The 13,295-nt window shown below is 34.8% G+C and overlaps 1 protein-coding gene across 2 annotated transcripts; it reads left to right on the forward strand.

Annotated features, from left to right (window-relative positions):
• Window positions 1–1,670: 1,670 nt before the first annotated feature.
• Window positions 1,671–12,954, forward strand: TTN1 (ARM repeat superfamily protein). 2 transcript variants are annotated; one of them, XM_078304898.1, is made up of 17 exons: window positions 1,671–1,973; window positions 2,575–3,119; window positions 3,289–3,391; window positions 3,984–4,160; window positions 4,545–4,742; window positions 5,396–5,512; window positions 5,899–6,174; window positions 6,635–6,850; window positions 7,245–7,443; window positions 8,130–8,335; window positions 8,574–8,798; window positions 9,368–9,847; window positions 10,396–10,659; window positions 11,163–11,207; window positions 11,420–11,605; window positions 12,171–12,194; window positions 12,566–12,954. In XM_078304898.1, exons 1-17 carry the CDS (start codon window positions 1,752–1,754, stop codon window positions 12,833–12,835), a joined length of 3,753 nt encoding a protein of 1,250 aa, XP_078161024.1. In that variant the 5' UTR covers window positions 1,671–1,751; the 3' UTR covers window positions 12,836–12,954. The 2 variants fall into 2 exon arrangements, with proteins under 2 accessions (XP_078161024.1, XP_078161025.1); XM_078304899.1 differs by lacking the exon at window positions 12,171–12,194 and having other exon boundaries at window positions 12,542–12,954.
• The last annotated feature ends 341 nt before the right edge of the window (window positions 12,955–13,295 follow it).

The following is a 13,295-nucleotide window of genomic DNA, read 5'->3' on the forward strand; positions in this document are numbered from 1 at the left end:
AAAATTAGCTATTAAATTAATAAAAAGGGATAAACAAAAAGAAAATTAAGTTTTTATGAGAACATTAAGTATCCCGATGATTTTAATAAAAAAAAAACTGATTATTTTAAAAGTTTACGTGGCCCAATAAAAATTCTCCCTTTTATTTAAGAAAGACACTATTTAGATTAGCAACTCAATTACCATTCGTGGATCATACTTTGATCGGCCGGATGTTTTCTATATTTTGTGTTCAGTTTTGATCAAGGTTCTAAATAGCGTTTATCGCGTCATAACGGAGAGCCTCCAAAAAAAGCTATAGCGAATAGCGACGCTATAGCGAAAGCTATCCCAAATAGCGTTTTTTTATTTTTATAAAAATTATATTATATATTTGTACTAAATATCAACATTATTTAGTCTCATAGAACAATAAATAATATCAAATTGATTAAAAAATTATAATATTCATATTGAATCAATACAAGTCCAAATTGCGACTCAAAATATCTATAGTAATACTAATATCATAAACTATCGATCTTTTTCTATTTAAAATATCTTCAACATCATAACATAATTTATCTTTTTTTCTATTTAAATTTCAAAATAACCTAGAAATTGAAAAGAAAAAAAAATCATACTTCTAGTAAAATAAACAGATGATCCTTGAAGAAATTCTTGTTAGTCCCTAAAATTTCCATAATTTAGCAATTATTTATTTGATTTATCATCAGTTAAAAAAAAACCAAGAGCAAAATGAACAAAATATTATAGCGAACCTGAATTTGATATAATATAATATTCATCAAAATTAAACAATATCTTCACCATTTATTTATTTTAAAGCTCATATAAATTGAAAAAAAAAAACAGTAAATGTTGCATAGCGGGCGCTATTTGCGCTATACACTATGCGCTATAGCGGACCGCTATTACCGCTATAGCGTCCGTAGCTCAAATAGCGCGTTATTATGCATAGCTTAGCGTTTAGGGTCCAAAAACGCGCGCTATTTAGAACACTGGTTTTGATGATATTTTAGCTTTCTTTTAAAAAAAATGATAAATAAATTTCGGACTCCAAAATCTTTTAAAAGTGATCAGGTAACAAAATTGAATTTAAATCCTCTAAAGTAACTCAAACTTTGCCTTTAGATCCGGACTGTCCGAGTAGAATACGCACGCATATTAAGGGGGTCCGTGACTTCTAAATTGGACCAGGTTGGTCCCGATTATGATCAAACAGTCCAGATCCAATTTCAAAATTTAGTTACTTTAGGGGATCCGTACCCGACAAAATTTAGATCCGTTCGCAGTTCGCACTGTCGTTAGGAGTCCTTTCAAAAACCGAGTCCGTATCCCCCACATACCTGAGATGCAATATAAGGGCCCGTTCGGCAGCCCAGTAGGGAATAGGAATGGGCGTGGGAATCAAAAATTTTGAACTGAATTTTACTGTTCACCGTGGGAATAAAAACTTAGCTCTGAGCAAATTTTTTTTCCCACGGTGAACAGTAGGGAGCCGAACAGGCCCTAAATAAATGAACAGTCTAAATTAATTCCATCCGGGTAAAACTCAATCCGGTGCCTACAGAAACCATGGGTGTTTTCTTTGAGATTCGTGTAAAGTTAAAATAACCGTCTTGATTTACTTATTGCACCTCAGGTACCTGGGGGGTCCGAATTCTTCAAATCCCACCACTCCGCCGTGCTCTTCCAAGTTCCAACACAGTAAGCCTCAGCAAAAGATTTGGAACCCATCCACAGCAGCAATGAAGAACCAATCTACAGCCGTCGGATCCGACGACGTTGGTTCTTCCGGCAATCACCAACCGCCGGATCCGAAGCTAGAGGAGGAATTGGAGGAGTCGAAGGAGAGCGTGCTTCGTCGGTACTTCTTGCAGGAATGGGAGGATGTGAAGAGAATTCTCGGAGACATTGTCTCTCAAAATGGCGTAACCAACCTCTCTGATGTCAACAGGATCCGATCGATTGTATGCTCTCTCTCTCCCCTTTCTAACCAAATAGTAACTGTGGTTGAAAAGTAGCGGTACTATAATCAATAAATGTCAAGCCTTCTCACTATCTTTATGAAAATATTATAAGTTTATAACTGTATGTATGAGTTTGAACCAGAATATATATTTTTTACCAGTATCTACTTTCCAAGTGTTGAATCTATCTGAATGCATATCAGCTGTCAGTCACGAATCAAAGAGAAATTTACATTATGTTCTTCTCTAATGCACTCTAGTTGAGAAAAACGATGGAAAAGGGAAATGAAATCCCAAATTAAAAGAAAAAAAAAAGTATAAGAAGTTTTTTTTTTTTTTCATATCCTCTGCAGTAACTCAGATTTAGGGTTTAGAATCTCAACCGTCCAATCAGTATCCGGGCCAATCTGATCCATGCCTGTAATGCACGGATCCCCTTTAATACTCGTGCCAATACGGATCGGACGGTCCGGATTTGTTGTGCAGTTTTGAGTTACTGCAGACAATATGAATCCCCCCTTTTGTCTTCTGTGACAACACATTTTAACTCATTAGAAGTTATTGGTAAGCGCAACTTTCAGGGATTTTCTCTCTATTGTAGATGGACAAGTACCAACAGGAAGGTCAACTACTCGAGCCTTACTTAGAGGCTATAATCTCCCCTATAATGTCTATAGTTCGATCTCGATCCATTGAACTCCTCGACCAAACTGACCAACTCCTTGCCATAATCCAGCCCCTATGCATTATAATCTATACCTTGGTCAATGTTTGCGGATACAAAAGCGTGGTTCGTTTCTTCCCACACCAGGTGTCAGACCTAGAGTTGGCAGTTTCTCTGTTACAAAAGGGCCACAAAACCATTTCAGGTACATCTCTAAGGCAGGAGAGTACTGGAGAAATGGAGACCAAGTGTGTGGTGCTTTTATGGCTGTATATACTTGTTCTCATCCCGTTTGATATATCAACAGTGGACAGTAGTATTGGAGGTGATGAGGAGGGGGCTGTTGAGGTAGTTCCTCTGGTGGAAAAAATAGTGGAGATATCAAAGGATTATCTTGCAAGTTCGGGTCCCATGAGGAGGTTTTCTGGGTTGCTTCTTGCTAAGCTGTTGACCCGTCCTGATATGGCAAAGGCATTTAAAAGGTTCCACTTAATCACTTTTTCTCATATATCATTAGCATGATAGTTTCTTTTTCAAGTCATAACGGGCTTATGAAAAACAACAATTTGAGCAAACTTGTATATTGGCAATATGATTTACTAGTTTTGCTGCTAATATCTGCATTTGGTTATTAACATTATATGGATACAGTTTTATGGAGTGGGCGCATGAAGTCCTCATAGCTGTGAAAGATGACTTTCAGTACCACTTCAGGTCAATTGGTTTGTTAGAAGCTTTAGCATCTATTTTCAAGGTATATTGATCAAATTTGATGTGATTGTGTCTGTGTTATATTGTTTAATTGTATAGTTTGGGCTTGCGATGCATAAAAGTTTTACTGTGCAAAATATACAATGAAAAGGTACTAACAGTGGTATTGCAGTTGCTAGATGCTTTACTGCTTAGGTTTTGCATCACTGTCTGTTAGTAGTTAGTACCGGCCACTATAATAATATTTTGCACAGGATCTTGCCAAAAATGATCTCTCTTTAATTGTACTGTTTTATGCTGTGATGCTTAAAAATTTCACTGTGCAAAAAATATAGTGAAAGAGTACTGACATTGGTACAGTGGCAAGATGCTTTGCCATTTGTGTTCAGCAACAGTGTCTATTAGTATCAGTCACCATAATAATCTATTGCATTTCTCTTCCAGCTCTCACCAAAAATGCTATGTTTAACATTTTTTTGCATTTTTTTTCTTTCTTGTTTATAATTTCATCTTCAGATTGTGTTTCTTTGTGTCTTTCATTAGAATACTTTTACCAACATAACTGAAATATCATGTCCAGCACTAAGAGTGAATGGTTAAATTTTGTTAGTTAATAATTTACATTTTTGGTGCAGGTTGGGGTTCGAAAAGATCTGTTTGATGCGGTTTCTACCATTTGGAGTGATATTTCTTTTCTAATGAAGTCCAGCATTGCAAACCAAAGCCCGTTGCTTAGAAAACTTTCGGTCAAACTGTCACAGCGTCTCGGTCTACTTTGCTTGCCTCCTCGTGCTCCTTCTTGGCAATACAAGGTTCACTTATTTTCTCAACTCTTCTACTAATTACTGGAATCAACATCAAGTTCTTTAAGCCGGGAACATTATTAAGAACCTTTTTTCATTTTATGTACCAGTCTGGTACTACCGACATTAGTTAATGCAACTGAGTTTCTTTATCTATTGTAGTTGGAGATTGGAAATATGCGGAACTTGATTTATATTACCATAATGCTAAGCTCTTTGTTGCAAGTATAGTTTCGACTTAAAAAATAGATCTGATACCATGTTACTTTGGATCAAAATGAACCTAGTCAAGGCTATTACTCTATTATATGGATTAGGTACTTCCTTGTATCTGGCATTTGTGCACTTCTTCTTTTCTTCAATCTGGTGATCTAAACAGCTTTTCTTGTGCAGTCAAAAAGCAGCTCTTTGCAAACCAATCTTTCACTAAATGGTGCCGGAGAAGTGAATTCTTGTAATATCGAGCAACAATATAATCCGATTTATGGAACTACGAGTGCTAATTCTTTCCAAGAAGAAGAGGAGGATATGAATATACCAGAAACAGTAGAGGAGATAATTGACTTGCTTTTAACTGGTCTGAGAGACTCGGTGCGTATTGCTAAAATATTTTTGTGCTGAAGATCTAGAAAGGCATGATATGCATGCTTTGATTTGAAAAGGCCATCATAATTTCTTTATCTTCCTTTCTCTAATAATTGGTTAGTTCATTGGAACAACCATTTTTTTTTTGAAATAAGAGTCATGTTGACCCAAGCATCCTTTTCCTTTTGGATGTATTTTGCGGTAATTGAACCTGTGTCTCTCCATAGAGAAGCAATGCCTATTACCATCCGTGCTAGGCCTATGGTTCCATCTATTATTAATATTTGGAAAAAGGTGGAGCGAGAGAGTCAATTATTAATTTACCTGAAAACTCTTATTGCATGAGAGTTGCAAAAAAAATGCTTGTATGTATGATATTAGTGTTTGCATCATTGTTTTTTCCAAAGAATATTGCAGCCACCAGTGATACAGCGATACAAATAAAATTGAAATTTAACACATTTCTCATGCAGTTTTCTTATTCTAAATGGTTTCTTAAGTGAATGCTCTTATATTTTGATCGAGTTAATAGTGGTTTTGCATAGGATAGTTTGCACTATGTCACAGATCAAATATAATAACAAAGTTTGTTCTTTGATGGTAAACAACAGACTCTTTAATTTTATTTAATATGAAACCTCAATACAATTCTTTTACAGGATACAATTGTGAGATGGTCTGCTGCAAAAGGTGTTGGCCGGATAACTGCACGTCTAACATCATCTCTCTCGGAGGAAGTTCTCTCCTCCGTTTTGCATCTCTTTTCCACTGGTGAGGTCAGTACTTCTGATTTTGTTCCTTTTTCTGTAAAAATTAATACATAATTTGGTATTAGAAATTATAACAAGTTCTACGAGGGATTTGGTATTGTATTGTCATTTTAAAACTTGACTTGATGTAATAGTAAATTTGTTAAGTTCCTTTTTTGTTCCTTTGTGTTCAGTTCAGAAATATTGGCCCTTAAATGAGGTTATGAGCAAAAAGTACAGTTCCATATCAGTACAAACCTGATGATATGATGCTCCCTGTAATCTGAGAATTACCCTGTACCAGGAACTATCAATGACCAGCAATTCACTGGTACCTGGTGGTACAGATTTTTATAATAAATGTAGAGGATAAGTTTAATCATTAAACTTATGTAATGTGCTGTATTCAAAAGGGAGATGGGTCGTGGCATGGAGGCTGCTTGGCATTGGCTGAACTGGCTCGAAGAGGTGTGCTACTTCCTGTCAGTTTTCCACAAGTAGTTCCTGTTATTTCTCAGGCATTGCACTATGATGTAAGGAGGGGCCCACACAGTATTGGGTCCCACGTAAGGGATGCAGCTGCATATGTGTGCTGGGCATTTGGTCGAGCTTATTCCAACAAAGATATGAAAGGAGTTTTAGAGCAGCTAGCTCCTCACCTTCTAAGAGTCGCTTGTTATGACCGAGAGGTGATTATTTTTACAAGTTTATCTCCGGTGACTTCTTCTTATTTGGATCTCGCCAACATTTTTTTTTTTTTTGATGAAAGTGAGGTCATCCCTCAGTAATTTCTATTGATGAAATATAAAAGCCTCTACATCAAAAAAAAAAGATAATACTCCTAGAGTTCACTACTTTTTAAATAACCAAAAATCATATATACTACATAAAGTTCCACAGTAAAGTCTAAAACATGAAGTAAAATAATATCTCGACTAAACTTCATAAGTCTTCTAAAACTTCATCTTCTATTTCTTGTCCAGACCCAATTGTGATAGTCAAATCTCCCTCTGTTTGCATTGTACCTAAAACTGGTTCCATCTCCTTGACATCACAAGGAAAACAAGAGTGAGTTTAAAAAATAAATTGGATCTCGTGAACATCAACTAAAGAATATTATACTGTTTGTGTTTGGTGCTGGTGATTTAGGTAAATTGCAGAAGAGCCGCCTCAGCTGCATTTCAAGAGAATGTAGGGAGGCAGGGAGAATTTCCTAATGGAATCGACATTGTTAATTTGGCTGATTACTTTGCACTTTCTTCACGGTCAAACTCTTACCTGAATGTGGCGGTTTCTATTGCCGAGTATAGAGTGTACCTCTATCCTTTTGTGGAGGAACTTTTGAGCAGTAAGATAAACCACTGGGTACTTTTCTCTCTCTCCCATATGCATGCTTGTTTGATTAAACTACTGGGTACTTTTGGTATCCAGCTTTCTTGAAATCTGTACTGTCCGAGGGTTACTGTTCCATTTTTAAATGCTTACCTTCTGGTTTCTACCAAAGCAATGGCAATATAGTGTACAGAGAGGTTAGTAAGGCTGCTCATCTACAAATTTGAATAAAACAAAACAAAAGCAGCAGTGCAATATGTGAGCACAAAACCCTAACACCTGAATGAAACACAACAAGAGAAGCAGAAAAATGCATAATGAGACTCTATTGGCACCAACTGGTCCAGACTTCAGATAGTTAGTTTATGCATGCACTTGCTAATGACATTTCTATATGAGCTACTCAAGTTGTTATTTCCCTTTTCAGGAAAAAGGCCTGAGAGAGCTGGCGGCAGAGGCTATTTCAGCTCTTGCAAAATATGAACCTGACTATTTTCCAGGATATGTACTTGAGAAAATTATTCCCTTAACACTGTCATCAGACCTTTGCACTCGTCATGGTGCCACTCTAGCAGCTGGAGAACTTACTATGACCTTGCATCACCTTGGCTTTGTTTTTCCTTCCGGTTCGTAAAATTTCTGAGATGTTTGTTTTCCTTTTTCCTTCTTTTTCTTTGATTGTATACCAGGTAATGGGAATTGGATTTTCAATATGACTCGAACATTACCAGACCTGTACAAGTACAACCTACTGGAAATTTACAGATTTTTTTGGTAATCAAATTTAATTAATTCTGATTTGACCCCTTGAACAGAATGCATAGTTGATTTATTGAATATGGTGAGTTTAATTGGAAAATACAGAAACACAAATCATAGAGAAAACCACAAACTGCGAGGGAAACAGATTTGGACATTGGAAAGGATACACGGACAACTACTGTTATTTCACAAACATGACAATGATGTTGCAATTTTCCAAAATAAATGCTAAAAAAATTATAGAAGCATTATTTATTATATAGATAGATCATGTATCAACTTTGCTGCAATTTGAGAATCAAATGCCAATAAAACTGAAGCGTTAATTTTTCAAACTGTTATATGGATGATCAATTTTTTATTAAAATTGCACAAAAAAATCTAATACATGGGCCTATCTAAATGTCAGAGGACATATCAAAATTTTAATATTTTGATTTTTAGAAATGTTGTGTGTTTTGTAATTATTGTCAAATATGTTTGTTGTCAATATAAGCTATGCCTTGGACATTATATTGTTTTTGTTGATATAGTGTACACTTTTTAACAGATATTCAAAAGGCATTATCAGGCTTTGTCCCTGCAATAGAGAAAGCTCGCCTCTATCGTGGAAAGGGAGGAGAAATCATGCGTGCAGCTGTTTCTAGATTCATTGAGTGCATGTCACTTTCTAAGATACCATTAAATGAGAAGATAAAGAAGAGTTTACTAGACACATTAAATGAGAATCTCAAGCATCCTAATGCCCAAATTCAGGTATGTAGAACCCAGGATATTTACTTGATAGTTGAATACTCATCTTTCCCCAAAGTCCTTCAGATAGATTATTCACTTTCAGTAATTAAATAAAATAGAGCAGGGGTGTGCAATATTTTTTGAATAGCCATGCAAACTCTATAATAGCTATGACGAACAACATTCATAGTTGCCAATACAAAATATTTCTGGACAGGTTGCTAAACCTAACGAGCATTATTAACTGATTTCTTCTCAGTGTGCAGCTGTGGATGCATTGAAGCATTTCATCCCGACCTATCTAGCTTCTTCTAGTGACAAGTCCATCCAAGACATTATTGCAAATTATGTTAAGCTCTTAGATGACTTAAATGTAGCAGCAAGAAGAGGTGCCGCTCTTGCTCTCGGTATACTACCCTACAAATTCTTGGCTGTTTCCTGGAATATTGTAATTACAAAGCTATCTACCTCCTGCACTGGTGAGGTAAGTATGCAGTGACAACTTTACTTTTTCTTGGTTTTCAAATTTTTTGTACAGAATTGTCTTCCTTTAGCTTTGAACTAGAATAAATTTCCGAGTGAGGCTATGGTACTATGCATAGCAGATTTGTCTGTACTAGGATCAATATCTGCATTTTTAAAGTCCAAACAGTTGATTTGAACCATTCAACGTGATCTCTATATGAAAATGTACTAGCAAACTAACTTTTATATTTTTTAGAATTTTTTTAATAGGTAGAAAGTCAGTACTTTTAAATGGTCTAGAATCTTTAGATCAAGTAATTTTCTACCTATCTAAAAAAATAGTAAAAAAATTCTAAAAAAAATGTAAATTTTGATCTAAAAGTATATTTTCATATGGAGATCATGTTAAGTGGTTCAGATCAACTGTTTGGACTTTAAAAATGAAATTATTGATCCATAGTACGGGCCAATATGCGCTATGCATAGTACCATAGCCTCACTCTAAATTTTTAGGTTTGAACTGAAAGACAATTTTATATCTTATCTCATTTAATTATATATGATTATTTCCATTTTTTGTGAATGTAGAACAAACCGGATGATCCAGATGCTGAAGCACGTGTCCAGGCTGTGAAGGGATTAATCTCAGTTTGCGAAACATTAACAACCATCTCCACAGAGGAATGGAAAGTTGACAGCAACGCTCTTTACTTGCTTATAAAGGATAAAGTCATGGTCACGCTTTTCAAAGCACTTGACGACTATGCAGTTGACAATAGAGGAGACGTCGGCTCGTGGGTCCGGGAAGCAGCCATGGATGCCTTAGAGAGGTGCACATACATCCTCTGCAAGAGAGACTCTGATGAAACTCTATTTGATTCTGACATTGCCAATAAACTTGTTGGAGGAATTTTGAAACAAGCTGTTGAGAAAATAGACAAGATGAGGGATATAGCTGCAAAAACTTTAAAAAGGATTCTATACAGCCGAAATCTTCATGTCAATTTTATTCCCCATAGGGACATCTTGGAGGAAATTTTTCCTAATGATCAAGAGCTGGAGTGGAGTGTAAGATTCTTTTCTGTAATAATTTTAAGGAGTGAGGCTATGGTACTATGCATAGCGCGGATTGGTCCGTACTATGGATCAATATCTCCGTTTTCAAAGTCCAAACACTTGATCTGAACCGTTCAACATGATAAATGTACTTGTAGATAGGTAGAAAATCACTTGATCTAAAAATTCTAGACCATTCAAAAGTAGTGATTTTCTATTTATCTATAAAAGCAGTAAAAAATAAAAAATAAAAAAAATGTAAAATTTAGTCTGCAAGTACATTTTCATATGGGATGTGTTGAACTGTTAAGATTGACTATCTGAACTTTAAAAATGAAGATATTGATCCATAGTATGGACCAATCTGCGCTATGCATAGTACCATAGCCTCACTCATAATTTTAAGTTAGAAACTACTAATGGATTATGATTTGGTACATCTTAAGCCTAATCTGTCCTTGTTCTATTTAGGGACTTGTATCAGTTACCTGGAATGATACTGTATTATTATTTAAAGTTTTGATTGCAAATTATTGTTATTGTGAACTACCTCTTATCAGGTATCAACGGTTTCTTATCCAAGGTTAGTTAAACTTCTCTTGATTACCGCCTACAGCCACTATGTACTTTCTGGGCTTGTGATCTCAACTGGAGGATTGCAAGAATCTTTAAGAAAGGTGTCACTAGAGGCATTGATAGAGTATCTAAGAGCCTCTAGTGAAGGTGATGCAGGAAAGAATAAAGAATATAATTTGAGTAATGATTTTGTCTGGCTTCTCCAACAGTATAAGAAGTGCGACAGAGTTATTGTACCGGCATACAAGGTGTGTATCCTTTTTAAACTGGTGAAAGAAAGTTATGATGTATATTGTATACTATAGTATACCCAATAAAAAACAAAAGATTCTCCATATTGTATACTTTCTTCTGATGTCTGTCCACACCTGAAACTTTTCTGTAAGAGTTCCGTTCACTTGCTTATAAAATGGATTGCATGGTATTACCCTTTTATACATTTTTCTTCTGTGCTTATGATTTCAAATCAATTTAATTCGAAATATCATAATTTTGATAAATTATCATACATATAAATGTGATAATCTACAGTCTTCCTTCTGAAATTTTTGGTCAATGTGTCCTAAGCATCTTATCTGACACCTCTGTCAAGTTTCTGGTGTCATAGCACAACTTGAGTTTGCATTGGATACTAATTTTTGGTTTAATCTTTAGCACGGTTGCGTTTTTGCCCTTTTTAGTTTTATGCTTATTATTTTCTGAACACTTCTATGGAGCTTCATTTTCTAACCTTTTTTTTTACCCCTTGCAGACTATTGACGTACTACTCAGTAAAAGGTTCTTCTTAAATATGGAGGTCAGTTTACTCATAAATTAGATTGCTTTTAGAAATGCACTCTAAATGACCGTTCGAAATAATATCTACTATAACCTGATCTATAATAGATTACTACTAAATTAAGTTTTGAATTTCGAACTTGAGTTTGAGCAAGCCTACATAAACTTAATCAATCTCCAATTAGTATACATTTCAGCTTTTATTTACAATGAAAGTTGACACATGAACAGGGAAACACCGTGGACTTATTCACCACTCTTTTGGATTCTCTTTCGGTTGAGTTGAAGGCATCAAAGGACTTCACTAAGTTGAGTACTGGGCTTTCAATTCTCGAGTGCATTTCATCTCATACAGCAGAAACTAACTTGCGTGCATTCTCTTCCCTTGTCTTCTTTCTTGGCCATCGTTACCCCAAGGTAAAATTCACGGAATATCAACTGATGGCATAGTATGTGTACAAAATGCATATCGCCCTTTTGGCCCCCTTATTTGTGATTTTTAGGGTTTAACTGAGGTTGATATATATATATATATATTTTTCTGGTGCAAGTACTCTTTCCTGGCCATAGATTAACCTAAGGCTACCCTGTTGGAGAACCTACCCTCCCCAGGAAAATAGTACTGTATGTGTGCTATTTCCAAGCTTATTTTTTTATCGGTAACACACAAAAAAAGAAAATTTCACCCATACCATCTTTTTCAGCAAATTTCGATTTTTATACCAGGACCGCTGAATTTTTCAGTGGTTGAAACCTGAGTTATGAGAAAGCGATTTTTTTTTTTTTTAAATAATAACACAGATTTCTACCGCCGAATAATTTAGCAGTCTTGGTATAAATCAAAATTGCTGAAAAAGATGGTATGAGTGGTTCATTTTTTTGTGTTATAGATAAAATCTTCATGGTAGTATACCATTTAACCACAAAGTATCCGCCAAGTTCTTATTTATTTTTAAATCATTCTGTTTCCTCCAATATACAGATCCGAAAGATTGCAGCAGATAAGGTCTATGTTTATAATTATGATTAAATTAAAGATTTCACTAATATAATCCACTAATATAATAAAATGCATCATGCAAAACTAATAAGAAAACCTGATAAAATTAATTGTAAACTACGATAGTAAACAAAAATAAAATTAAAATAGTCTATAAAAATGAAAAAAATAAAATATGATAATAATACATTTTTATGGACGATGTATTCACTAAAATAAAATGTAGAGCATAAATTAAATATTAGAATTATGAAACAATGAAAATGAAGACAAGAAAATAAAAAAAAATGTTTCAAATATAATATAAATATGTTTTTAAATCATTCTGTTTTGTCCAATATATATATATACAGATCCGAAAGATTGCTGCAGATAAGGTCTATGTTGTGCTAGAAGAGATAGGTGAAACAATGTGCAAAGATGGCAGCAAGGAAAGAGCGATTCAACTCATAATAGAGACTTCTTGGGATGGAGATTTGGAGATGGCAAAGGATAAGAGGTTAGAATTTTACACGATCGTCGGAATGGATGCATCCATTTGTAAAAGTTCTAATAATTCAGTTAGAAAAAAAGTTGAGGTGAGAAAGAGTAATGCAAATGATGAGAACAGGTCGTATTCTTCATTAGTCAATTATTCAGGATTCTAAAAATATGTAACATTGTTTAGTTAACTGGTTTTTATATCTTGGTGTTTTTTTTTGTGCTTTGGACTATAAATGCAATGTCGCATTGTTGCCAAAACATCAAGCAACCATTGTTTTGTGAAGGAAAACATGAATAGTTCATGAATTATTTAGGAAAAAAAAAAGCTGCGTGTATTTGTAAATTTGTGCTTGGCCCTAATGAAAAATCATAGTTTTCATGCAACTTTATAATATACAATGGATATGATTAAGAATGCATTTTTTTTTTTCGGTTTAGCCCCACTCAAAATCAGTTGTGCATTATTCTACAAATATTCTTTAGTTTGCCCCACTATAATAAATATGCTTTACCATCGTTAACAGTCAAAATTTCTTTGTAACTAGTTCAGAACGAGGATAATAAAAAATGCATTTACTTTAGTTTGCCGCTAGTGCTGGCCGAAAAAACTTGCCCCATGTGAAC

Source organism: Carex rostrata, chromosome 7, assembly GCF_964058835.1.
Source record: "Carex rostrata chromosome 7, lpCarRost1.2, whole genome shotgun sequence".
In the NCBI taxonomy this organism is placed as follows: domain Eukaryota; kingdom Viridiplantae; phylum Streptophyta; class Magnoliopsida; order Poales; family Cyperaceae; genus Carex; species Carex rostrata.

What these genes read in the sequence shown, in the direction of transcription:
- TTN1 (XM_078304898.1), top strand. Translation starts at nt 1,752, where the DNA reads ATGAAGAACCAATCTACAGCCGTCGGATCCGACGACGTTGGTTCTTCC. An exon ending in TCAACAGGATCCGATCGATT is followed by an intron (nt 1,974 to 2,574) that starts GTATGCTCTCTC and finishes TCTCTATTGTAG; the next exon opens with ATGGACAAGTACCAACAGGA. An exon ending in ATCAAGAGCTGGAGTGGAGT is followed by an intron (nt 9,848 to 10,395) that starts GTAAGATTCTTT and finishes ACCTCTTATCAG; the next exon opens with GTATCAACGGTTTCTTATCC.